General features: G+C 37.4%; 1 protein-coding gene and 1 long non-coding RNA gene across 2 annotated transcripts in view; one reads left to right on the forward strand and one right to left on the reverse strand.

The window, feature by feature from the left end:
• The window catches only part of NT5DC1 (5'-nucleotidase domain containing 1), a 127,879-nt gene that overhangs the window by 70,488 nt on the left and 29,747 nt on the right, over positions 1-27,644 (forward strand). The window contains exons 7-8 of the mRNA XM_068184295.1: positions 11,267-11,441; positions 15,905-16,002. Coding sequence (XP_068040396.1) covers positions 11,267-11,441; positions 15,905-16,002 — 273 coding nt within the window. The remainder of the gene's footprint in view (positions 1-11,266; positions 11,442-15,904; positions 16,003-27,644) is intronic.
• Positions 96-1,232, reverse strand: LOC137469901 (uncharacterized). Its single transcript, XR_010996772.1, has 2 exons — positions 1,117-1,232; positions 96-320 (listed from the first exon to the last, which is right to left on the reverse strand). It is a non-coding gene; the product is annotated as an uncharacterized lncRNA (long non-coding RNA).

The following is a 27,644-nucleotide window of genomic DNA, read 5'->3' on the forward strand; positions in this document are numbered from 1 at the left end:
GAAAACTTGACCAGCAATGACCTTTTCAGTGCTTTAGGTATAATTTTAACTAATTTCTTCTTTTCCATAAGAGAGTGATGAACTCAGCACACAGGCTTTGCAGACAATAATTTCATTTAGTTGTGCCATTTTTCAAGCATTTTTAATGGCAGCCGTACATCTTGTTAAATTTCTGGAAAGCAGCTGTTTTTTCTTTGTTCTCAAGCTGATGGCTTGGCCATAAAATAATGGAGTCTTTGTGCTCATGAAGATAGCATTAGGAAGTGCTCCTCTCAACCTGCCTGTAGCAAATGAGCTGGTACAAATGGGAAAGAGATGGTCTGCAATGAAAGTGCCATGAAATCAGCTGTCTGTATCTCTTTTGTTTGGATAAATTTCAGACTTCTTGTTCAGCTTAGCAAAAACTGTGATTACCAGAGCTGTGTTGCTGCTCTTTGCTGAATTCATTCCTCTTACTGCCTACTAGTAAATTTTTCTGATGTGACTATAAGTGTCATTATCCATGTCACAGTGATAAACATGAACACTAGCATCACTCATTAAAGCAGTGGATGGACGTGGGGATGCATATTCATTGGTAATATAGAATCACAATACTTTAAGGAACTGTAGAAAATAACTTGCATTTAGCCCACCACTGCCAAAAAGGTGGGTTAGGTGTTTTAACAGATGGTTTTCTAGCCTTTTTTTAAAGACCTGCACTGATAAAGATCATACAACTTCCTTGGCAGCTTTTCCAGTACATCAGTACCACTCAAATCAGAAACCTTCTTATCATTTCTAATCTAGGTTTACAGAAGTGTAAGATTATTGCTTCTTGACTCATTGACATTGGTCTCAGAGGACAGGTTGTTCCTTTTTTCTTTTTTTGCCCCAAGCATGAGCTTTCTACATGCTTGAAAACTGCTATGATTTCCCCCTTAGATTTATGTATAAGCTGTCAAATAATCACCCAGTGTTTTCCAGTAAGCCTTCCCCCTACACCCATGCCCTGACCTCTCATCCTTGCTGTTTGAGGACCACTGCCATTTGTGACTGTGGAACTCCACGTTTCAATTCTGTTCCATCTTTTAAAAGTTTTGTCTTGAAATTTAAGGTTTCAATAACTAGAGAAACGGGGAAAAACAAACAGCTGGGATTTGTGCTCCCGGCAGCCATGGTGTCTAAACCAGGACACGGTTCTTGATAGCAGGGGGGCTGCGGTACTTGCAGGTGACGGCGGTGCAGCCGCCACCGCGGTGCCGGTGTCGGTGCCGGTGCCGCGGGGCTCCCACTCCCGGGGCCCCCCTCGCTAGATGGCACCACCGGACCGATGGACCTGGGAGGGAAAGAACGCTAGGAAGGATGAGCGCCTGCTCCGGGAATTTGCTCTTTCTCTCTCCACTGCCGTGTGGCTGGACTGTTGAGATGGAGAACAAATACGCACACGGGGAGGCCTTGCTTCCTCCAGCTGTGGCGGCTTCTTAGAGATCAATGAACGCCTTTATACTGAGTTTCACTGCGCAGTCTGAATGTGCCCTGACTCCTTGTCGTTTCAGCTCTTTGAGTCTTATCCCAATGGCTCTTCTTGGTACATCTCCTGTTAATATTTCTTTAATACACAGGGACTGAAAATATTCTTCTTCAGCCAGATCTATGCAGCTCTGTAGGCAAGAACCATGAAAAGCACTTAGTATGTGTTTGATTTGAGAGCTGTATTAACAAGGTAGCTAGGGTGAGATCCCAGGCAAAAAGAGTAGGTTTATATATTATAAATTATGTATTCTTTAATTTTATGTATTAAAATGTGATGGTAAGCATAACAGCAGGTGGTACATCACCTACAGTAAGAGTAGTAATTGTTGAACACTACTTGTAATAAGTCATAAAAATAATGAGATCACGGAAAGCACATGACTGGTAACTGTGTATACACAGGAAAGTCATAAACATGAAACGAGAACAGCCTGTCGCAAATCTCCCCTGGTCACACTCTTCTGTAATGTCTTATTTTCTGATAGGTTATTCTGATGCAATTTTAAATGCCTCAATTTACCCAGAGTTCTTCTCCCTACTCCAGTGTCATGGTTTTGCATGGGAAACCAAAACCACTACCCATTCTTGTGGTACTTGTTGCTTGCAGCTTCCCACTGCCCATCAGATTGTTCTTGATGTGTGCATGTGGCATCTGTATAAGAATGTTAGTTATGTAGGAAGTAAAATGAGTCTGCTTACAGCTCTTGGTCCATCTGTACCCATTTGGAAAGTCTGCCGCTGTAGGCCCAGAGGTTGGAATTAACATAATTTGTTCTTGTCAGTGCACAGTGTCTTGGGAGACAGAAAAGGATTATTTCTTGTTTTAAGAAAAAATATTGTTTTTCTTTAATATACATATATATGTATCTATATTTGTGTGTTAGTATGTATGTGTGCAAATATAAGAGGTAGATGATGCTGCTGCTTCCAGGAAAAACATTTCTGAGAACTTCCTTCTTACTGCAAAAAGTGCCTCAAAGTAGCTGATCCATTCAAAGCTTCAAAAAGAGTTGAAACTCTTCTCTCTTCTCTCAGAGCTATTTTAATTTGAGATCTCAGAAGCAGGGATAACCTGTAATGTCTTCTTGGTGAAGCAGGACAGCTGATTAGGATTTTTAGTTTATCAGCAACTGTAGTCTGTGTGTCATTGTAAGATATCTGTCTACTGTATTTTATTTCTTCATTATGCACTTCATTTCCACACCAAGCATAAAAGCACATTTTACACAAGCCAATGGACTCAAGTAACTTTCATCAATTCATAATTGAATATTTTACTTCTTGCCAAATTAGACTGCGGCAGCATCCTGAGCGGATCCTATTTCCCACCTCCTTAGCTGCATTCAGTCGAACAAAACAATTTCCTTCTTCCATCCTGAATTGTTTTGCAGTTTTTTTAGGATGTCTTTGCCAAGGGATATATTTTAAAGGTGTGTGAATTGACAAGAGGTAGAGTTTAACAGGCATCTATTTAAGTATGCAAAATTTGTTGGGAAAGTAGGTGCGGAGTGCAAATAGTTGTAATGTAGACAGAGATTTCCAGAATTTTTATGGTAATTTCCTACTATAGGTTGCCTTCCTGTAAATATTAATACCATAGCAATACTTATATAACAAATGATCCATGTAAATCTTTAACAGGAGGAAAAAGTGTGGGTTGTGTTGCCTTGAGCAATCACTATGCCACCTTTCAGTCTTTTACTTCCAAGCATAAATAAGTGTGTTGCATAAATCCTAACAGAAGACATTTTTTACAATGGAAAAAAGCAGATTTTTCCACCTGCAGATTATTCACTTTAAGTATTCGCACAGTGCAGTAGGGAGGATCTGGAGAATCAGACTAATTTAACTGAATGTTTGTCCAGCAAAGGATATTTACCTTTGCACAAGTTTAGTGTTCAGCCCACAGGTTGTGACAGTGTCCTCAGAAATTGTTTGGTTTCATACAGTTCGATAAATCTGGTCCATTACACTGCAAACTAGCATGGTAATGTAAAGCATGGAAGTGAATTCTTTTGAGAAATAAATAATTTCCTCTAAAATATAGCAACAGATCCTGTCCTACCTCCAAAGTACATCCTTCCTGCTTTGTAGTGCACTGGGGAAACTTTGCTACAAATAAATATATTTATATTTATATAAATATTAACATAAAACCAGAAGGAAAAGAAAAAAACAAGTCAATAAATACTCTCTCCAAGACTTGTATATCTAAAACTATGGAAGGTCATTCAAACTCCCTACATCAAGACAACTTCCTTACAAGTGTCATGTGTCAGCAGTCACAGTGAAGTCAGGCTGCAGAATTTGCCACATATATGTGCTTCTTGTAACTTATTTTATTTGTGTTCTTACCCTTTTCTAAAGGAAGGGATTTGCAAGCTTGGATGAGATGGGGCAAGAACTGCAGAGTGGGGCTACCTCTGGCTGTGGGAGCAGTTAAATCAGTCATTTGGGAGCACCAGTAAGAACAGAGAACATATGAAAATAGCCTGGATTTCTCTTTCAGTATCTGTGGATCTCAGTAAGCAGTAGGAATAACACTACATGCAAAAGCCATGCCAGCATCTGGCTGTGGCATTGCATTCCTAGGAGTCTTGATTGTTCTGCATCCGGGACACTGCTGATGTGGTGGGAGATGAGGCAGAGCTAGCAAGGAGGAGGATGAAGATTAGGAGCAGATTGAAAGAGGTTCTTCTTGATAGGAAATGGGGGGGACTGTCAGGAAATTGTACTTTTTAAGCTTGCTTTAAAAGTTTTTGGACAAATGTTGTTAAGAAGCTATGTTTTCAATAAATGATACAGCCTCACCTTGAAGATGACTTTGGTTAGGGCCAGCCCTTAAAGCTTGCACAGCCTTGAGGTTCTGGGCTGTCCATCAGAGGTCTTTGTTTCTACCCATGCTACACAGGGGGAAAAAGGGGGTGATGTTCAGCTAAGAAATGTCAGAGCAGTAATAGCTTCTAATTTAGACATTAGGACTTCCCTTTAAATATAGCTAAAGGTTCTGTGCTGTCCTGACGACCTTTGTCATGGGAAACTCACCTCAGAAAGGAGGGAGAGTGGTGGTTCCTGCCTTACAATACTAAGCCAGAAGAAAGAACATCTGCTCTTAGCTTCCTTAGGAAAATTTCTAGCCAATCAGATCATTTTTGTTGGAGACCTATCTTTAGCTACCAAGACATTTTAAATTTTGCAGTAAATTTCTCATAGGCCACAGGAGTAGAAAATAAGTAGAAGAGGAAATGACCCATGAAATATTTGCAGAGGTGATGTTTTGTGTGTATTCTGCTAAAATGTTTCCCTGAGTGCATTAAGTGTTTATATAGCACTGCAGCCACTATTAATCCAAGTAGTCATGTTTTTCCTAGCCCACCACGGACCCTTACCTTATGGTCACCCCCTTGAAATTAATCAAAGTGAGCACAGAGTTGTCATCACTGGAAAATAGTTTATTATTTTAGAAAAGGTGATCTATTTCTGCCTGACCAGAGCTGGATGTTGCTAAAAATATTGAGAATGTTAATGTTACGTGGGAAGTAAACATCTTCTTTAATAGGTACACAGGCAAAATAGGCAAATGAAGAACCAGTTGTTCCTGTAGTTCAGCTGGTAATATGTGATTAGTTTAAAACTCAAGTGCCACATGCAGAGGGCTTACATTGTGATCATAAAAATACCTACTTTTCTGAGAACACAGGAGGAATAGTTTTTTCTTTAATTTGATTGGACGTGCTAAAACATGTTCCCTGTTTAATAGTGTGTATTATTAATAGAATGCAACCTGTCCTTAGTACTGGTTTGGTTTTCATTTCGCCTCATTTCTTACCTCCTCTCTTCTGACTGATTTTCAGGGTGGTTTTTTGTTTCCCCTTTTCTGTCCCATTTCTGTTTCATTTGTATATTCAGGAGCAGCTTGAAAGATACTGATGTGTAAGCAGCTACCCATATATCTGGCACATAAGCTAATTCTTAGCTACAACAAGCACAGGTTCATCAGGTTGCAAAGTTCAGCCTCATGACAGGCAGAAACTCACTGAGGTGTTATTCTGAATTTCTGGTCTTCACTGACCAATTCACCCGTGCTCCCTTTTCCCCCCTCTTTTATCACAGAAATGCTGCTTCACTCTTTTTTTTTCAGGTGAGAATGAGAGATTTGGTACCATAATATTAAAATCTCCTTTGTCTTTAAACTTAGTATCCTCTTTTCTTCTCCTAATAAATGAAGAAGTGTAAATAGCTGGTGTTCTTCCTGCCTGAACTGGACCAGGATGTTTAACCCTTTGGCCTTTTAAGAAATAGCACAATTTTTTCTAAAGAATTTCTCAGTCTTTCTAAAGAATTGAGACAATTGCAGAAAACATAAAAGTTTAAAATAGTTGATGTCTGTCACTCTTCATTTTTGTTCTTATGACATTTGCCTCTTCCTAACCTCCTATCTTCCAGGACTGTCACCCTCTTATTCTGTTGTTAAAAGTTTTTATCTCCCGGGGGAAGGAGAGGATGATTTATCTCTTCCTGCTGCTCCCTGTTCCTGATATCTGCCCCATCCCAGGCCTTCAGAATGTAACCATATTTTGTCCAGTCATTCCTGCGTCACCCTCCATTATCTTTTCTTATCTTGCTTTATGTAAACATTTCCTTCCCTCAGTCTCTCATTTTGCTTCTGCTGCTCCTCCTAAAACACACACTTCAGCTTAAATGAAAGGCAGTAAAAGACATCTTGCCTGATGTAATTTTAACCATCACCCCCTATCTCTTCTACGTGCTTTCATTAGATGAAATTTAAGTTCTTTTGCAGAATCTTTCATGATGAAGTTATTTTTCTTGTGTTTCTGTTGAATGTACATGATAGTTTTTAGATTAGTTTATTTAGACAGGAGAAGAAGACAGCAACAATGGTCAAAGTGTCTCTGTTCACTCTAAAAACCTGAAGTGCTGTAAGGCTACATTGGATAGGAATATACAATTAATATAGCTGTCTGTATAATCGCTGATTATAAGAGTTATTGCAGCTCTACTCTGTTAATCAAATTAATAACTGTTACATACAAGCCAACATTAGACAAAAATTAGGGAAGAACTAGAAGTTCTTTCTCATGGCAAAGCTGCAGAGAATTTGGCTATGGGTATTAATAGCTAATGTATCATATTGCCTTTAGATTTAAAAGAGAGAAAAGTCACATTTCCAAATACTACTTTCATTGTAAGAGATTGTTAGTTGTTAAAGCCACTAAATACAAGCTACAAATTGGTAGTGTAAAGTTTATTTTTCTTGGCTGAATTCTAGGAATTTTTTTTAGCCTCATACTTCTCTGCTTAGCTAAATGGTATAAATAGCAGATAAATTATTTTTGATTTAAACAAGTAGGTGCCCCTCAGAAGCAGTGACAATACTAAGAAATACACTGTCCCTGTGTTTTAGTTCTGGACTAAAACCTTGCCAGAAAGGTGCCTCTTGAACATTTGCCCACTTTATAATCCAAATACCAGTTAAAGGATGAAAACTGCAGTGTCCTAGCAGTGCAGATTTACTGGCATTGAGTCCAAAGGAGTCCAGAGCCAGGTGGGTGTGAACTGACCCTGCCAGGGAGAAGCGGTGTAATGCAGAGCACAAAAGAAATCCAGAATTACTTTTTCCACAAATAAAGATATTTTATTAGAACATCAAACTGCACACTTCAATAAAGTAAATTTGTGACTATAGTAGAGGGGGGTCGTTGGCTTAAGGACTGGATTATTATCTGCGCTGGAAGACACAACAAGCATTGTGCAGCCTCTCTCTGAGTATGGTCTGGGGTTCTGCATTTCCAGCATTTCCAGCTACATAATTCCCATCACACTTGCTATCACAACTCTGTTACACACAGTTAAACTGCAAGTCAAGGAAATGTCAGATAAATGTCAGATTAAAAGTCAGATTAAATGTTAGAATAAAAATGTCAGATAAGACAAGAAAAAATGTACTCCAAACTGGACATAAAAGGAACCTCTGATAATATAGATAGAGGAAATGATATTGCTTTGAAAATACACCAGGATGTTGATCTGATAAGAGGCTTTGGCAGGACCTTAATATGTGGTGGTTCTAGACAATTCATTTTAATTGTTTCTATTTCCATCTTCAGCTTAAAAAGTATATCTTTTTTTTTCTGAAAGGATACTTGATGGACTGCAAAAGCAATAATTGTTTTTGACAGTGTATTTGGAAGATTATTATGAAGCCCTAGAGAGGCTACTTGCTAATTTGCTATTCCAGAGATTTAAGATAAACTTCAAGTTGTTTAGTAACAAGAATGGAAATTGAAAAATTGCATTTGTTCATTTGTTCCATGGTAACATATAAATTATGCATTCCAAGGTTGTGTATAAAATGCTTAGATATTCACTTTCCTGCTCCACATCATTGGATTAAGTTTTCTCATAAGGTCATAGGAGTTAAATATGTTAATTCTTATTTTGACTGTCACAGGCTTCTTGTTCTGATTTTTTTATAAAATACTTCTTTGTATTTTGTGTAAGTGTTCACACTGCCAAAGAGCCAGAGCTTACTAATGAAGCCTTTGGCCTGCTTGACGGTAACTGAAAATAGCAGAGAATTTGAGGGGAAAGTTGGAACAGTTGTTTTGTTAATGTTTTGCTTTCACTGATTTATGGGTATGTATTAATATATGTCAATGTCCATAGAGCTGTATGTTAAGTGATATTCATAAAACAGAGAGAAAAACGTAGCACTTTTATTTTAGGCAGTGCAAAACCATCAGTTATAGATCTAGCAGTGACCACAAGTCCTCCACTTTGATACACTGAATTTGTGGACCAACAGAACTTCCCTAAAATTTGCTTATATTTCCATTTTTAACAGTATTTTCCAATTTGGATGGCCCATAAGGATTGTCAGGGAGGTTTTACAGGCTAGAGAAATTTCTTATTTCTCCTGAACAGTGGATATTCTGATGAATTACTTCTTTGTTTTTCAAGACTCAAGCTGTATGACAGTTGCATAATCACTCATTTTTGCTTTTCGCTGTTGTCTCTGATAAAATATTTCTTTTCTGATTTCTCACTGGTGCTTTGCTTAATAGAGTTTTCTTCTTATTTTTATTGTTTGTTTGCTTTAAAAAAACATAGTGAAACATATGCCATAATGGGAAAAAAAGCTTCATTGGTCACTAGGAAATCATTCAATTTGATTTTGAAGGCTTGACATGATGCTTTTTCTCCATCACATGTTAAAGCTTCCACAATTCTTTCTGCCAGCAAGGTGCCTATGGCTGTACTATACTCATCAAAATTGGCTCCTACCCTGGGTTAATGAGCAAGTTTTTTGGCTTTTATTTTATTTGGCTTTCAATCAAATCTTGCAAGCTTTGGTGGTTAAACTCATTTACAGGTATGAGTTTCTATGCCACTAAACTGTCTTCACCAGACAAAATAGTATGTTAGGAATTAAGTCAAACTCTGCTTTCCTGGGCCATGCTGGCCTAATTACAGTAGAGTATGCTTTAATGAGGATTCTTCTGAGCTGCCTCTGCCTGATATGGCAAACAGCCCAGAGGCAAATTTCAGATCCCAGTGTCAAGAACTGATTCATTGCTTGTCTGCAATTAACAGCTGGGCTTCAGGGTCTAGATAGAAAGCTAGAATAAGACTCTCTTTCAGCTGAGGTATTGAACCCAGAGTTGTTGACCTTTTCCAATGCGGATATAGATCAAAGGCCAAATATAATAGATTTGTCACATAGAAGATAATGCACAGATTACGGAGAAATAAGACAGTTTTGATTAGATTAACTCAAAGGCTTTAAATTGCACATCAAATAATGGTCAGAGACCATTTGGCTCTCAGTGGAAGGCATTTCATAAGGACAGAAAAACAAAGAGCAAAGAGGAGTAAAACAGATCTTTTTGTCTGAGAGTGATAAGAGTGATAGGTCACTGGTTTTATAAATTAACTTTATCATCTTTATTTCAATTGTTTGTACCTGTAAGAGTAAATGCTAAGCCTGCTTTGTTTGTGTGTCCCCCTTCCTTCTCATCTAACGTTGTGCACTTTCCAAAACACAAAAAGAAAAATTGTCATAGGATAGCATATGAAATATTATTGCTAGTTATAATATGGAGAAAAAATGCAGATTCTGCTCCTAGAAACTCTATTGCTCATCCCAAACAATATTCATGCCTCAGGAAAGAAGGAGGGAACACAACAGGAAACCTTCTTTCATAAATCTGCTTTGTTTAATCAAAAATGTCATTGTTCTTGGCTAGCTCTCAAGGCAAATGTCATGGCATCCCATAATGCCGGCTGCAGGAACAGGCTTGTATCCCTGGTACACAGTGTTACACAGCCTAAATACAGCAAAGAACTGGAAGAGTGGCCTGGTTGTAAGTTGGGAGATTTTGCTTGAGAGACTCTTCTCGGATATACCAATCTACTTTTTGGGAAGAAATCTGCCAAGTTGTAGTACAGAATAATACATTTTTGCCTCCTGTCTAATTCCAGGGATAGCAGCCAATTTGAATTTTCTTTTGGAAGACTTTTGTTCCCTGCCATTTGTATATGTTTGAATGTGTAGTGTATGGAACAATGTTTAGCACCCAGCATCCTTCAGTCTTTCTTTGATACTTCTCTTTCAAACATGCATGTTCTCTTCCATTAAAGTTCAAGTGGTTTAAATCTTATTTTTTTCAAACTAGAGAACAGCATTACTCACATACCAGAAAGCTAAGTAATGTCTGGGATTTATTAAATCATTCAGCAAAGTTGACCACAGACAGTTGCATATAGAACAAGTGCTGGAAGAAAAATAATCTATGATGATGTTCATTATAACACACACAGACTGAGAGCCAAATACTTGGTATCATTTCTGTCTCTACAATTATTATATTTCTTTTTAAACCTTTAACTAGCTTGACAGTTTTGATTATAGAAGGTTTGAGCACAGAGGAAATATGTAGGGAAATGTTATGTTAATTTGACATCTTGATAAAACAGCTATGGGCCTTAACAAGATGAATATTTATTGGTGACTTTAATGAATAGGTAACTTTTACTGCCAAGTTAGTGTTGTTACACACTTTTAAAAATCTTACATTCCAGGTGTATTTGCAAAATTCTATTGCTGTTTTATTTGGCAAAAAGAACATTATTGAAGCTGAAATTGGAACAGGGCAGTTTTTTGCATCTGTTCCTAGTATTCCAAATACATACAAGTATTTGCCAGTTTATCAACCTTTCATAGATAAAGTGCTACTTGAGAAAAATGCAAAAATAATAAAATGGATGTTACTGATCAGTCAATGCTAACGTAAAGTGTCAGAATAAGTGAACAGGTGTTCTTTGGAATTTTAGGCCCTTACTACTTTCTAAACATTTAGCTCATTTTACAATCACAAACTGAGTATCCAAAACCTGAGCAAAGGCAAAAAGAAATAATTATTTCCTGCACGAAACTATAATCTGAAATTTCTTTGCTATTAACTATTGTAAGCAAAAGAACATCAAACAAAATAACTATGAAAATTCCACAATAAAAGAGAAAAGTCAAGCAAACTTATTTCTGCTACACTGAATCCTCTTGGTTTGATTGGGGGTTTTAGTTTCTATTATGTTATAGCCCAGAGAAAATTTTAAACTTTGCTTTGCCTTATTTTAATTGTGTTGCTTGCACATAAAAGGATATTTGTTGTGTGGATTAAGTGGTTTGGGAGCAGGATTGGATAACATAATTATGTTTTCATTTTTTTAGAAAACTGTGGGATGTATTTCCCAGAAGTGAAAAATCATCCAGACAAATATTTACAAAGATGTCCCGAGTCTGTAAAAAAGTGGCTGAAACAACTGAAGAATGCTGGGAAGATTCTGCTGTTAATTACCAGTTCTCACAGTGACTACTGCAGGCTTCTGTGTGAACATGTTCTTGGGTAAGTGCAAAGTCCATTTCAAATTATGTCTGCCCAACAGCAACTGGAGATAAGCCTGAATTATTGGGAAGCTAATTTGAGTTTTGTTTATGTATGATGAATTATTTGGTTCCGAGTTTTCTGCTGGGCCCCTTTCTGGTAGGGTGTTACAGGCAACTTGGGACAAAGCAGTCCATCTGTGAGCCTGTAAGCTGTATCTGACCCACAACACACTTACAACCTTCATCCTTTTCGAGGCATTGTGATGGGATTGAAGATGCCAGGGAATTATCTTTCAGGTTAATATCCTATACACCATCTGATTCCTAATTTTATTGTAAACTTTAGCTAGACTGTCTTATTTAAGCCACTTCCTTTCTTGCTTCTCCAGCAGTGAATGCAACTTAGTAGTATGCAACTAGCATTTCCTTGCAGTAAATCTGCAGGAAAATCTTACCAATACTTTTTCCCATTAGTGGTTTCCAAAAGATGGCTGTGCACAAGAAATGTGCTTCATCACAGCAGAAAAGATAACACAGGCAGTTCATTGCACCTGGCAACCGGTTGAGATTGTAGTTGCTGATCACAACAGCTGTTTTTAGCATAATGTTAAGAGCATGGTTGGTCAAGTCAAATTCAGCGAAATTCAGCAGAACTTTCACTTACCTAGAAAAATTAATTAATCAGTGGTGCAAATAGTGAGATGGGTGACAGTGCAACTGTTAATTTATTATTAATCAAAGAAATAAAGTCGTTCAATGTGAGCCTACCTTGCCTATCAGGATATGCCAGGGAACAGCAGAATGAATACAACAACACTGTAAGAAAATCACAGGTAAGGTAAAAGACAGAGCTACCTTCCAAAACCAGTCCTGCCAGTATCACTTCTCTTTTGTACTCTCTAGGCTAAATGCTAAAATGAAGCATCAACTGTGCCAGTTCTCACTGCTTTGCATGAACATTATACTTGCTTGTTTGAGGGGCAAATTTATCTCCTGGCAAAAAGCAATTCTCCTTTATGAGCAAGATGCCTGTGAATTAACTCTTTTGTGTAAATCTGTCTAGTTATTTCCTAAATGAAAATTTGGTATAAACGTAAATTCTTGGCCACTTACAATGATTTTAGCTTTCTGTTCCTCGGCGAATAGTGTTCAGCTGTTTAAGGTAGCTGTAGAAATATGCTGGAAGACAGTAAGGAAGAAATCAAAAACAATCAGTTGCCTTTCAAAACACCAAAAAAGATATCCTGCAAGAAGGATACTGCATCACTCTCCACATAAGTGTAGGATGTTCTACAGTATTTATTACAATCATATTTTCCAGCGATTCATGCAGTGTGGCTTCCTAGTAGCTTTTGAAGAACTGAGTACTCCACTGTCCATTAGATTTTAGTGAAGTGGGGTTATTTTTCTTAAAATCTAAACTTTTTATTGGTTTTGTTTGTTCTGTGCCTCTCATATCAGACAAAAAGACTTTACATATCTGTGCTGCTTTTTGCTGTATTGGAATATAGTTTAGGTTCAAACTTATTATCTGTGCCCTTAACTTTATTTGACCAGGCTAACTGGTTTTTATTCTTGACATCAACACTGCATTTTATTCTTGGCATTAACACTTACGAATTGCACCTACATAGTCCTTTATTAATTTCTATTCCTACTTCTTTCAGTTAATCAATATGATAATGAGAAGCCCAAAATGGTATAGTATGACATAAAAAAAACATAATTATAAATATGAAAAACAGAGATGCATGTAAAATTTTAACCTCTTACTCCTATTATCTTTACCTTGTAACTGTTTACTTTTTTTCACTTTATTAAAGAAGTTCCTTTTTGGAGAAGAAATTATTGTCTTCATAAAACCTGTGCTAGGAAATTCATGCTTAAGTGTATCATTTACCATTTCATGAGCAAAATATCCCAGTTGTGCTCATCTGACCAAATTGTCCTTAACTAGAACACATTTTGGTAGGGAGAGGACATATAAGGAAAAACTTCATTTTTAAATAAAATGAGAACTGTTTCCCAGCCAGAGTACAGACATACTGCTGGGATCAGTATACAAGACATGTAAACTTAAAAAAGCAAGTGCCAGTTCATTCACACAGCAGCATCATGGTGTGACTTTTCAGTCTGACCTACCATGAGGATGCTGCACTGTTAACTGAAAGTTTAAGTGTTGGCAGGAGCACACCTAAAGATGAGTCAATCATCACATAGTCACTGAAGCCAAATGTATTTCACTTTTTCAGGAATGCTAGCCACCTAAAAGTAAGGAACTTTTTGAAGCTGGTCATTTTGTTCCCATCTGTGGTTAGTGGAGAGAAACCACTGGGCATTATCCTTGGCAATTCATTCTGCATTGTAGAATTATGTCTGAAATAAGTGGGATGAATTACCTTTCAAGAATGTGGATGTCTCTCCATGGGCTCTGTCTGTGGTGTCAACCACTATCTGAATTGAGAGTGCCATTTTTAGGAGGTGAAAGTTACGATAGGTGTGTAAGATACATCATGCCCATTGTGCTAGCTACTTAGTGTAACCACAGGCCACTCTACCAATCACTGGCAGCAAGTGGAACAGATTTACTTTATATATAGTGTTACATAATAAAGTAACACAAAGTCTCATAAAAACAGTAGCTTTGTACATAAGATTGAATACATTGTTTCAAAAAAGGCCACAGATAACGCATCTCCTGACACACAGCAGTTTTTCAACAGAGCAAAAAAAGTCACCAATTCTTCTGAAAAGTCTGTTTATTCTGTTCATTTTTTTTATATGAAGCACTTGCCATTTTTCACACAAATCAGAGAATCACAGAGTCGTTTGGGTTGGAAAAGACCTTTAAAATCATTAAGTCCAAGCATTAACCAAGCACCTCTGTGTTCCCCACTAAGCCATATCACCAAGTGCTACATCCACACATTAGTTGAACACTTCCAGGGATGGTGACTCCACCAGTACCCTAGGCAGACTGTTTCAATGCCTGACCACCATTTCTGTGAAGAAATTTTTCATAACATCAAATCTAAACCTGCTCTGGTGCAACTTGAGGCCATTTCCTCTCATCCTCTCATTTGTTAATTATTTGTTGTGCTCTGAAAATGCTTGGTTTTGCAAATTCAAGCTTAATTTACCTGTGGATGGATTATTTGCATCAGATGCTAATTTGAAAAGTTTATCTCTGTTGATACTTTTCACCTGAAAGGACAACCCAGCCTGTTTGCTCGGTATCTGGAATCTTCCACATGGAAGCAAATTTTAAAAACACATAATTGTAATATTTGATACTGCTTCTTTTAAAAAGGCAAAGGTTTACATATGTTCACAAGTGGAGAAAAATTAGACAAAGCTAAAATTTCATTGGAGAAAGGAAATTTAAAGGACTTCCATTTCAAGGCTGGAATGTAATTTTGAGTACAAGCCAAAAGTTTTTGATGTGATATCTCAGTCCCATGGAAGATCATGAATAATTTGAAAGTGATATAGTTAACTGGTTTACTTCCAGCAAACTTCCTCCACTGCTGATAACATTTCAGTGCCTGTGTCCATACTGGACTTGCCATCTGTGATTTCTTTGTTCCATGCAAGAGTATCCATCATTTTTTGGATGTTGTAGGCAATGAAATATTTCTAAGCAATTCACCTAAGCAATGAAATATTTCTAATGAAATAAAGTACATCATAGATGAGAAATGTTTTCTTATATACCATGCTGACACATTCAAACCCATTTAAACTGATGGGATTTCCACAGTTCAGATAACAGTCTGTATATATGGACCCAATGATCTTCAAAAAATCTGAATTTAGTTGTGGGATTCAGCTGGCAGATGAAGACTTGAAGCTGGTGGCTGTTTATTTGTAGTCACATGTCCAACCTTCCTGGAACCAGCAGGGATGTAGTGAGAGCAGCCAGCAGAGTCTGAAGAGGAAGTTCAGCTATCAAAATGGTGCTTCAGTTTTTGAATATGTGAAATTACAGTCTAGTTTTCATTGTATGGAAATTAGATCTCTGCTGTCTGCCAGGGGAATCTTAGACCTGTGCATACCTTCAGTATGGATACCAACAATATGAGCACCTGTGCTTAAGTGTCTTCAGTTACTTCCTACCCCCTACTTCAGATATTCTTCTTTGAAAAGAAAATCCCTCATTTACAAATTTTTGTCCGTGTCTGTGCATAGGTTGCCATCTCAGATTGAAAAAATGTCATCTGTTACATGTTCTTCTGAGATCAAGGAACATCTTTTTACAAATAATGAGTGTTCCCAAAGATCACTCACTGTGAGTTTGACTCTCTTTTGACAACCTCAGGAAAAGACAAATGATAGTGACATTGAACAAGCATTGGAAAAAAAAGGTGACAGAAGCAAGTGCCTTAAAGAAATACTCTGATTTTTTTTTAAATCTTACAGAGTATTCCATGACATCTAAAGTAATTTGTTAGGTTAATTAATCACATTTACTTTACTTTCTAGGAATGATTTCGAAGAGTATTTTGACATTTTGATCACAAATGCTTTGAAACCTGGTTTCTTCTCCCATACACCAAACCAAAGACCTTTCCGAACTCTTGGTAAGTTGCAGCTGTAAATCCCTTCTCATCTGCTTACCTCTATAGAAAAAAAAGAAAAAAGGAAATAAAATTAAGGCAACTAAACACTGGCAGTGGGGTGGGAAGTGGATTAAAATTCTGTTAAGACTGAGGAGCACTGAGAAATTAAAAATTACAGTGTTGAGGACAAAAGGCAGAGCTGTGATAGTAATTAAAATTACATTGGGGCTCAGATATTTCATCATTAATGAAAAAGAATCTTTATTGTGCTCACAGGGTCATGCACAGAAAACAAAATTTAGTTCTGGGAAAAAACAAAGCAGAAATATTTAAATAATTTAAAGGAAATTAGGACAACTGTACAAATAAAATTGTAAAGCTGAAGGAATGAATTTATGATGGAAAGCTGACAGCATTAAGTGTGTTTACTTCGGCTAAATAATGACAGAGCAAGTGAAAAGGAAACGCCCCTGTAGTCATTTAATTTAATTAAAACAATCTGAAACACTTGGCGATGTTATCCACTAGGTAATTATGGTTGTAACACAGGAGGTTTATAAGAGCAGTGTTCATTGATCTACAAATAACAATGTAACATTGCCGAAGACAGTTAATTTTTCCATATTTTGGTAAATACCTTTATGGTTAATTTACCTGAAAATTATAGCCAAAATAACTTAAGTCAGTATACACTGAGCCATAGTTCATCATTTTATGACAGGAAAGTCACCATCACAGCCCAAAAGAAATTTTGCTTGTGGAACTTCTACAGTAAAACTGAAACAAGCAACAAAAATACAGATTGAAACTATATTTTAATGTTTCACATATTTATATAGGAAAATAAGAAGTATCTTAGGCGTGATTTTTAAAGTATTAGTTCAAATAGTTGCCAAGTTGACAATTTGAGAAAAAAGTAGTCTCAGAAGGGTAATTGAAACTATTTGTATGAAAGGAGAGAGGGGAGTAAAATCATAAAGGGTGAAAAAGGCTTAGTTCTGCAACTGTTTGATTTAGTTTTATATAAGGCAAATTGAAAATAAAATGTAATTCCCTTTGGATTTCTTTTAAACAATCTGATTAGCCTGACTTCCTGAGGAAATCCTGCTGTGTCCCTCTGTCAGTAATCCAACCAGCAGCTTTTGGACCTGTTGGACAGTTTCAGTAAATTTAATAGAAAGCCAAAAAGCTCCAGGATACTTTGATAAGGTGGGGTTTTTTGTGCAAAAAAAGGGGCAGAATAGAGGGAGAAGACCAAGTTATTCTCTCCATTGATAATATGTAGCATTGTCATAATCAGCACATTGCACTGTAAGGACCAATTTTCATGAAAATGTTTCTTTCTCTGCTTTCAAACAGGAACAGCATTATCTGGGGTCCTCTTATTGACTTAGTGGTTTTCATTCAGTTTATATCTTGACAATGCAAAGGGGCTCAAATGTCAGTCAATCACTCATTATGTTAATACATTATTAATCCAAAGTAAAATGTAGTTTCTGTTCTGGACACTTCACTATCCAAATAGATAAGGGAAACAAACGTAACTAAAGCAATCATCAGATAAATATTTTTTTGGAACTACTAACCTGGGAGTGTATTTTTTTTCTTAATGTGTTTGTATTCAAATGACAGTAACTGGTTTCTTCTGAAAGACCAACCACAACATTCAAAGCAAAGACTTATACACATAGGACAAGTTTTTAGAAACATGTTTAAAAGTACCACAGAGCTTGTTTAAGATAAGTACCTGAAGTTTAAACCGTAAAAGTAGGAGCATTTGTATGAGAAAATTCACAAAATAATAATACATTTCTATAATGTTTATTTTGCTGCCCTACCTCTGTGTTCCTCACAGCAGTTGAAACAGTATATGGTGAAGCTTCTAACACATTGATGGGAAGCAGTTTTCCGGTTTTCAGAATTTTTTTAAGTCTTTCTTTCATATCAGAACCACTGAAAATTCAAGATTTCGATTTCTAGTTTCTTTCTTCCTGCTGGCACTGCAGACTTCAGGCAGAAGAGTTTGGCCACTGTGCTGCACATTAGGGAGACAAAATTTTCATATTTTTCCTTTGAAATAGTAAAAATCTATAGGTGGACATCAAAGTAAATATTTTCTTTAAGCATAGAGACTAAACTTTTGCTAAGGTAATTTAGGGAAAAGAAACTTGTTCTAGGAAGAAATGTGTTGAAAAAATGAACTGAAGTAACTGCTTATCATTGTTACCCATTTCTTCAGGTCTGAGTCTCAGCCATGTTCTTCCAACGATTAGGTCTGAGCTGTAATAAATTTCTAATGATACCATATTTCATAGTGCTATAAGTGGACTTAAGGATAAGGCAGAAAATATGGAATGTGTTCCTAATTTCAAATATCGCAAGTGTTGCATTGTGTACTGGAGCTAAATGTTATTTATCTATAACAGGACTTCTGCTGCAGATTTACTGAAGGAAAGGTTTTGAAGTTTACTAAAGAGAAAGATAAATTCTTTTCAGTGAATAAGTTCAAAAGGCAATTGTATTCAGTAGGCATTTGGAAGAGAACGAGAAACAGGACAAGATGACAAAGGAGGCATTGTCGGGAAATATGATATTGGGTAACAGCTCTGAAAAAGTGTTTTTTTTTCAGTAGACAAGTAATTTTAGAGCTAATCCATTTAGAAACCATGAAAAATTATTTTAATTGATCAATTAAAATTGCATCACTATTTCATTTTCATTTCAAGATGTGCACCATTTAAGCCTAAAAGATTTGTGTGACTGGAGCACCTAAAAGCACAATAATTATTTATTTAATTCTGCATAATTTTCTTTCAAATTACCATTCTGTTAAGTGAAGGAACAGTTTATATGTATCTTTGCAGATTTTAAGACAGCTACATGTACTTTGATCTGGCAAAATGGTTTTTATCATTAGGGGTAACATGTAGCAAAGGATATATTATGTAAAAACAGTGCTGTACATAAAAATACCCCCATACATTGCTACCATAATATGAATGCTCCATTACTTGTTATTCACGAGGTTGTATGTTCTTTTACATAGGGAAATTCTTCTTATGGTTCTTGAAAGTACTAACAATATCTTGATCTACAAGACCTAAGGATCAGGTTAAAAATGTTTGCGTAAATCCTATGTTGACAAGGCAGGATTTTCTTTGCTTTCAACAGCTACATCCAGCTTAAAATAATTTCTCATTCCACAAAGGGCTTGAAGGAATATAAATAGAAAAGACAGTTGTGAATTATATGATAATCTGCAATACATGAAGATTTCTGTAACATTTGACAACAGAGCTTTCCCTTTATCACATCACTTTTTAATGCATATCAAATTACTAGCCTGACTGCCAGTCCTGATCATTGCCAGATACATCTTTTGCAATCCAAAATTATAATTGAAATGTTAAAGATAACCCTTAATTCCCTGGAAGCCTTCTCTAAGTCTGTATTCACAGGGAAGTCTGCTTGGTCTTAAAGAAGGCTTATATATCTTTTATTTTCAGCTCAAGCACAGCTGTCTTTTCTGATCTGGTTTGTTTTTGTTTTGGTTTTTTTTTTCCAGAAATTTGAAATGTATTCCTGACTGTTCAGTGTCTGAATTTAAAACACACACTTAAAAACTTATGTATAGCTTCATGTGTATCTATCTGTACAGGCTGAAAACAACCCAAGGTTGGAGTGCCAGTGAATGCCACATGTCAAAGCCTGTTTTCAATTACACTTCCAGGCTGTCTTCCTTTGTCCTGAACTTGAATTTCTGCCCATCTTAAGGTGCCTCTGCTGCAGAATGTAGCTTCCCATTTAAGAAACTTTCAGTCTTCTAATTTGTTATGATTTTCTGCTAGCTGCCATTTTAACAGTTCTGTGCAGAAGCTTTTTCCCTCCTTCATTCATTCTTCTCCACCCTTCTAAAAATACAAGAAAATTCTATAAGCCAAAATGACCAATTAGAAAATAAAATAAGGAAACAGGATAAAAAACACCATACTTCTGGACTGAAGGCCATCATTGGTTATTAGGGACTGCAAGACTTCCGATGGTGGTGATCCTATGTCTGCTACTTGAGTTTTCTTTTGCCATCTTTTGTGAGCAACTGGGTTTGACTACACCAGAGATGGGCTAGAGGATCCAGCTGGTGGGAAGGGGGGACATGGGAGGAGGGAGGTAGAGTAAGAGCAGAGCAGTACATGGAAGCATAGAGAGGAAAGGGATTTCACACTGATGGGGTTTTCTGAATTTCATGTCTTTGCTTTTTGACTTCTACTGTTGCCTCAAGGAGGACTTTTGCAATAAGGCTAGTGTGTCAAACTTAGCTTAAAATGATGTACCTGTGTACTGGGCTGACTGGGGCTCCCAGCTGGCCCTCCAGCCACAGCAGGGGATGCAGCACTGTCCTCCCACAGGGCTCAGAGCTCAGGAAGCCTTTTGCAGGGAAGCCCACAAAGGGCCTCATCTCACATCTCTCAGGAGGCACAAGCAGAATAACAACAGCACCAGCAAAGGGCACCTGTGTAATCTTTTCCTCCTATGGTTCAGGGTGTTCCTTTATGTAATGCAGCTGTGCTTGTTGCCATTCTTCTAGAGATGGCGCCTCTTCATATCAGTCTGTGTGGTTATGTTCTGTAACAGGAGGCCATATAATAATGCATTTTTGCTGGGAGCTTTTGCCAGAGTGGCATGTAAAGGTTGCACTGGCTGCACAGTGCATTATTCAAGAACTATCAAGTCTATAACCATTTCCTATATCTCTCTACAATATGCCTTTATATTGTTATAACATCCCACAGTGCTATATGGCCCTTAAAAGCCTTTTTTAAGGGAAATGCTGTTTAGCAATTCTTTAAAGTGTATTGGCACTGTTTTTCATGTGCTTTCCAGCTATTTAGGAAAGAAAAAGGATTATAACTAACAAGTTAGTATGCAAGTATTTTGTACTCTAATTTTCAAAACTCAGTCTTTTCCTACCTCACAGGATCATGACATTAAGAGTCTCTTCCTGCTCCAATATCAGAAACAGGTTCTGTAATAAGCTGGTAGTAGGAGGTCTGTGGTTGAAAGGGAATAAAGCATCTTATTCTATACCCAAGCCACCACTGAGAAATAATTCCCTACTCTAATCTTAGCCAGGGATTTTCATTTTATCCATGATTTCTGAGAAAAAGGAGTTTCTTTTTAAGCAACTGGTTAGTATAGATGATTATATAGATTTCATATTCAGCGACAGAACCTGACTGGGTTTAGTTATAATGAGAAACCAAAAGGATTATGGAAGTACCTTATAAAGATGCTTCCTTCAGGTGGCACCCTCTTTGGCAACATGATTAGTGTCTGACTCCACTTTCTGAAAAGCAGGCTAGGGCAGGCCCGTAGGGCTGTCAGTGGCAGACACATACAAAGAAATTCCATCTTATATACCAGGGTTTGTTTTCATACAGATATTCATAATCCACTGGAGAAGCTCAGAAATTGTTTAAAAAAATCCACAATGTCAGGCTTCTTGGATGACTGTTTCACCTCCTATCCCTTGTTTAAATTATCTTAGTCTAAAATTATTCCACTTTGTGTACTGCCTTTGCAAAGATATCAGCCACTCCACAGATTTTTTTTTTCTGACAGTGTAAACAGCTGTCTCAGAGACTTCTGGCTTCCTGATTATAATATCAGGAATGTATTTATGTCCTGTAGAAAAACATTTTAAAAATCAACAGATGTTACCTTGTAATCAAAGAGATTTACCAGTTAATCTTGTTAAGTTTTGCTAGATAGTACCTGTGTGTAGCTTGATATCAACACCTTGGGAATCATTTGAGAACTGAGGCGATCATTTCCTATCATGTCATCAGTGTTCGTAATTAAGCCATGGGATAGATAAGATGGGAGTCTTTTAACTGTCCTGATGGGTTAACAAAGTCTTTTCTAGCAGTTTAATTTTATTTCATTTTTGATAACCATAGTCTTAGTAGACAGTAACAGTTTGGATTTTGAGTTTTATGTGTTCTGTACAAAGTTCTGTTTGAAAGCATTTAAAACAGGTGCAAAAAGCAGAATAAAGTTGGGCCAGCACATGCTCACATCCTTTTGCAGAGCAGGTTGTTAGAGTCACAGGCTTCATTCTTTCTGATAGCTTCTAAAGTCCTTGGCTGCCATATTTGATGGTCTTTGCCTGATAAAAACAAATGCTTTGGACAATTTTGTTCTGTTACAGAGATAATGAATTAGAAATTGAGGACACACAATTGATCACTAAGTGGCAGTGCATCATTTATAAACCTTTTGTGAAATGCAAGAGACACTGCAGTTTGCAGTGATAGTGTGTGTATCCACTACTGCAGTGACATAGTTAAACTGGTGTAAATTCTTCAAGTTGTGATTCTGTAGTAGTTAGACCATGTGGAAGCCAAAGAATGACTTACAGCACATTCCTCTTGGCAATCCGAGCTGGGAAGCCATTCCTTTTCTTAGGAAGAGGAGTGGAGTGAGTGTGTTTTGTTCTGTTTGTTTGTGGTTGTTTTTTGAATGGGCTTTACTGGTACTTGTTACAGAAGTGCTGTAAGGCCAGATTGTCATCACATCGTTTATACAAATTTATTTACACAAGTGATGGGTTTCACTCAGGCATTTTACAGCACATCAGAAGCAGGAGGTTGGGCAGCAAAGCTCTATTTCTGTTTCTATGAGGAGGACACCCTGTTGGCCTGACTACAGCGATTCACTGTAAACTTGGAGCACGGGCCAAGGGATGGGATTTCAGCTAATGCCTGAAACTGGCCATGGGAGGTACTTAGTTATCAGCTGAACCAGCCAATGGAAATTTGGTTTGGTGCTCCTTCTTGAGCTCCTTTGGCTCAGCCATATTAGCCAGAAGAGTTAATATGGTTAGACACAGGCTAATTCTTTAACATTTACTCTGTTTGCCTAAGCACTGAGGATTATGCAGTCTCATGGTATATGTGGGTAGGAATTTCCACCCATCCCCGACTGCAGACCTCTATCAATACTGCAATTTCAACCACATTTGAGTCTGGCCTAGCATTCTATGAGATATTACAACCTCAGCAGGCTGGAGAGGAAAAGATGGGCCTATCACTACCAACAGAGAGAAAGGCTGCAGTACAAACTTCCCCTTTATTTGATATCTGAGTATCTGTCCATGAGAGCCTAGCTACGAATGACCCAGCTACTGGAAAATCACCCATGAGACTCTGCACCCTAAGAGACTTTCAGTGAATGCAACAGCATGAGAATACTTCATAGGAAGATAGTCCCCATTATTTCCATTGTTGTTCATAAACAACTCCCTATTTAGGTTTGTTTTTTTTCTAAAGAAAAAAATTAAACCATGTTTGAAGTAAGGCATCTCTATGTTGCTGAGTATTGAGATGCATTCTCCAATGCCCATCATTCTTTAAAAGAAAAAACTTACAGTAAATATGTCAGGCCAAGGTCCTTATATATTTGCATAGTGTTCAAAGTACTTCAGAGCATAAAAGGAACAGTAAGTTATTCATCCAAAAATCAAAACAGTGAAAAACTGCAACTTGCTTCTGTATAAAGACAGCAGGGGTTGCTTCAGCTGATTACCTTTGATATTAAATAGCGTGTTTGGCACAGAGCTGATAAGAATATTACAGAAAGCTAGTTCAAAGAAAGTTAAAACTGCTGCTTTCAAAAGCATGGTATCTACAATATTCCTTTTGTTAAAACTGGAAAACATGTTTAGCATATTTGCCAAGTACTCCAAAACAGAATTCTTCATGTATAGAGTAAATTTTCATTTTTAAAAGGAGTTACAGTAACTACTACAGTAACACTACTAGAAAATCCTAGCTATTGATTGTATCATGTTATATGCAAGGCCTTGAAGGATAAAGCTCAAACCCCTTTTCTTTAAGCTGTTGTGTAAGGATGTGATAAGAGTCACTTTCTGTCTTCTAGGAGCCCACAGGCAGACCAGATAAACAAATGGCAGAAAAATAAAAGCACTGGCTTTTTTGTTTGAGCTAAGGAACCAAGATATTGAGTGACCTCCCCTGAATCGTATCTCTGGTAGATATGCGTATTCACCTAAGCTATCTAATGTCCTAATCCAGAAGCAGTGAAGAACTGTAAACTGAGTTTGAATAAGGGCTTGTCAGTCTTGATTGTGAAAATTCTTTTAGCCCTTTTTAAAGATTTAGCATAATGGAAAAATTTACATTATTTCAATTAATTCTGCTAGATTTAATTTTTATGGTTCATTAATATGTCCTTTGTAATTTCAGGGAATTGGATCCATGAATTTTATGTGTTCTATATTGAAATTAATCAAATTATTTAATAGTTATCCAGCAGTTATTTCGAACTATTGAAAGTGATAAGCTTAATTAGTTGTTTATTTTAGAAGAGAGCTATATACCAGTGGTTTGTGTTTCATTTTAATGAAAGAAACTTCCTTCATAGAGAAGCATGTCAAATGCCTTTAAACACACACACACACCATGTAATTGGGAGGTCATTAAAAGTCAACATCTACAGAAAATCCTCAGTCATAGTTTTGTGATCACCTTCTGGTGCTGTTTCTTTATCATCTTTTATTTTAGGACACTAGCAGGGAGAACTGTGGTACAGTCTGATCTGGATTATACCAGAGAGATAAGGCAGGGAAACTGCCACACTTATGAAGCCAAATTAATCCAAAAAATGCAGCTTCTTTTTACAGCAGAATGAGCTAAGGGCCTGTCAACCCAACCCTCTCCTGCCAGTGGGTGCCCATAGAACATAAATTGCCATAACCTAAGTCTGCGTTTTCAAAACCTAAGCCAAATGTCTAAATGGCACTTTGTATTCCAGACAAAACTGTATTCAGCAAACAGACTATCTGGCTTAAGGGAATTCTTCTCCAAGACATGAAAATATTATTAAAAGGAGATGATTCTTTCCCTTTGTATTCTCTAAGAAAAACAGACAAGATGTAGAAGCAAAGCAGTGAGCACTCAACTTAGACTACATTTATAGCGTGTTAATATGTGATGCATAAAAATGCTTGGGATTTATGGAAGATTTTACACTGAATGTGGAGACCCTTCTGTATGGAAGATAAAAGCAAATGCATATTTTTATACATGAGCAAGGCTTGCCAAGCCTGCTCTTATTAGCCCTGAGATTAGCTCAGCTGGGTAGAGCATGGTGCTAATAACACCAACAGGTTTGTTGCATCAGTAGTAGCAGCCATTCTGAAATAATACCTTGAGTTCTCATGTTTATGTTTCCATAGAAATGCTAAATTTTTAGACATATTATTTGATTCAATACCCACAATTCTAGACTAGAAGGGTGAAATTATGGTTATGAATGTCTTTTCACCTTCATTCTGTTTCCCAGCACATACAAGAGTGTCCATCAGGAGTGTCCATGACTGGGGGAGAAGAACTAAATTGAAATTCAAAAGACTGAAAGGAACACTAGGGATGCAAACCATGCACAACTCAGCAGCTGTTCTGGCATTAAGGGAACACATATTTCCATTTTACTTGTTCTGTACGATTTTATTATTAGATGGTTAAACAGATACATTTTATTTTGTCCATGGAATAATAAATGTCCCACTGGAAAGCTTATAAATTTATGTAGATTATTACCAGACTCTACTACTGTTTCTAAATAGGATGTTACACCCTTGGTAGCTTATTCAAAACCTGGCTTTTTTACTTGCCAAATCTGTATCAGAGAAGTGGATCATTTTAAGAAGCTAATTTTTTTATATGGAGTTGCAAGCCTCTCACTGTTGTGGTTTCACCCCAGCCAGCAGCCAAGCCACTCACTCACTGCCCCACCAGCAGGATTGGGGAGAGAATCAGAGAGTAAAAGGCAGAAAACTCACGGGTTGAGATGAGTTTAAAAGACAGTTTAATAATGAAAGTTAAAGCAAAAGCTGCTCACTCAAGCAAAACAAAACAATTCACAGCTTCCCAGGGGTAGGCAGTTGTTCAGCCATGCCCAGGACAGCAGTGCCCCATCACACGTACCAGTGACTTGAGAAGGCAAACTTGATCACTCTGTGTCTCCTTTCCTTCTTCCTCCCCTCACTTTATGTACTTTATGTATTGGGCATGATGTCAAATGGTCTGAAATATCCCTTTGGTCAGTTGGGGTCACCCGTCCCAGCTGTGTCTCCTCCCAAACTCCTATGGCACCTCCAACTTTCCTTTCAGTATGGAAGTACTAAAAGCAGAAAAGGCCTTGACTCTGTGTAAGCTCAGCAATAACAAAAACATTTTTATTTTCGTTACTGTACTCAGCACAAATCCAAAACACAGCCCCCTACCTGCCACTTGGAAGAAAATTAACCCTCTCCCAGCAGCAACCACCACGCTCCCTGAAACAAAAATTGACTGAGAATTACATTGTAAAAATCGGAGGTCTGTTTTGAAACAGTGAAGTACCAGGAATAGATGCAGAAACTGCAGTATGTAGAAACTGCTCTGGCTGTCTATCATTTATCCTCAGCCACCTCCCACTGAAGGCAATGAAGTGACAGCAGACCTGGTCCATGGAGGGCTTTGCAGTGCCTGCACTGCACACAAAACATTGGCCCACTGACCCAGAGCTGTGTTTCCTGTTGCAGAGCCTTCACACTATGAATCCCAGCTGAGGTGTGCTCATTGCTAATTTCAGACCTGCAGTGCTGATCAAGAGCCCCAAGGAACTCAAAGGTCTTAAAGAAGTGACACAGACCCTATGGAAGATGGGGTGCCTGAAGGATGGATCAGTAGTACAAATTTGTAAACTTTGCTGGTCCACTAACACTTAGTGCAAACCTGTGAGAAATAACTTCATGTTATAGTTCTTAAATTATGTCAAAATCCAAACAGAAATCCTGGAAGAAAGAAAAAAAAAATTACCTGTGAAATGGAGGGCTTACCAGTATGACTTTGCAGGGCAAAAAACATTCTTTGACATATATAACATGTGCGTAAACAATACGTGATAGAAGTAAGGAGTTTTATTCATCCTTATTCTCCATGAGGTTTTGTTCATCTTTTTTCTCCATGTAATTGTTTTCATCTGCAGAATTCAAAAGAAGTAGATGAGTAGACAGAGAACCTCATAAAGAGTTACCTTGTGATTTGATTCGGAACCAATTTGGAAATTGAAATTGAGCCAGTTTGTAGTAAAACAAAAATAAAATTGTGTATGGTACATTCCTGGCAGAGAGAGAACTGGCAGCTGATGCAGAAAGCTTCCCTTCAGCATAGTTTCCATGAATCTGTATGTGCTGGTTTTGATTAAGGAGCTTTAGAGTTCTCTTGTGTGTTCTCCAAAATGTCAAGCTTTTATTAAGGTTGGTCTGTAGAACTGTTTTTTGCAGAAAGCACATTTTGCTTTTTTGATCTGCTATTGGAAGCAAGTAGTGAAAGGAGCCCTAGAGCTGAGAACATGTAGAGGAATCATAATCAAAGCCTGGGCTGAGGTCTTCTTCAGTTTGATATGACAGCTGATCTCTGCCTCAGTTTCCCAGTTTCCAAATACTGCAGCTTACCCAATGTTTATGAAGCAACCAGGAGAACTGCAAAGTGGTAAGTAGCAGAGGAGATCTGCAACAAACAGTAGATGTGGATTACACATGAGGTAGAGAGTCACCTTTTTCAGGAGCAGTTCTGCCTCTCCCACCAAGTCCAGAG

Source organism: Anomalospiza imberbis, chromosome 3 (genome assembly GCF_031753505.1).
Source record: "Anomalospiza imberbis isolate Cuckoo-Finch-1a 21T00152 chromosome 3, ASM3175350v1, whole genome shotgun sequence".
Classification (NCBI taxonomy): domain Eukaryota; kingdom Metazoa; phylum Chordata; class Aves; order Passeriformes; family Viduidae; genus Anomalospiza; species Anomalospiza imberbis.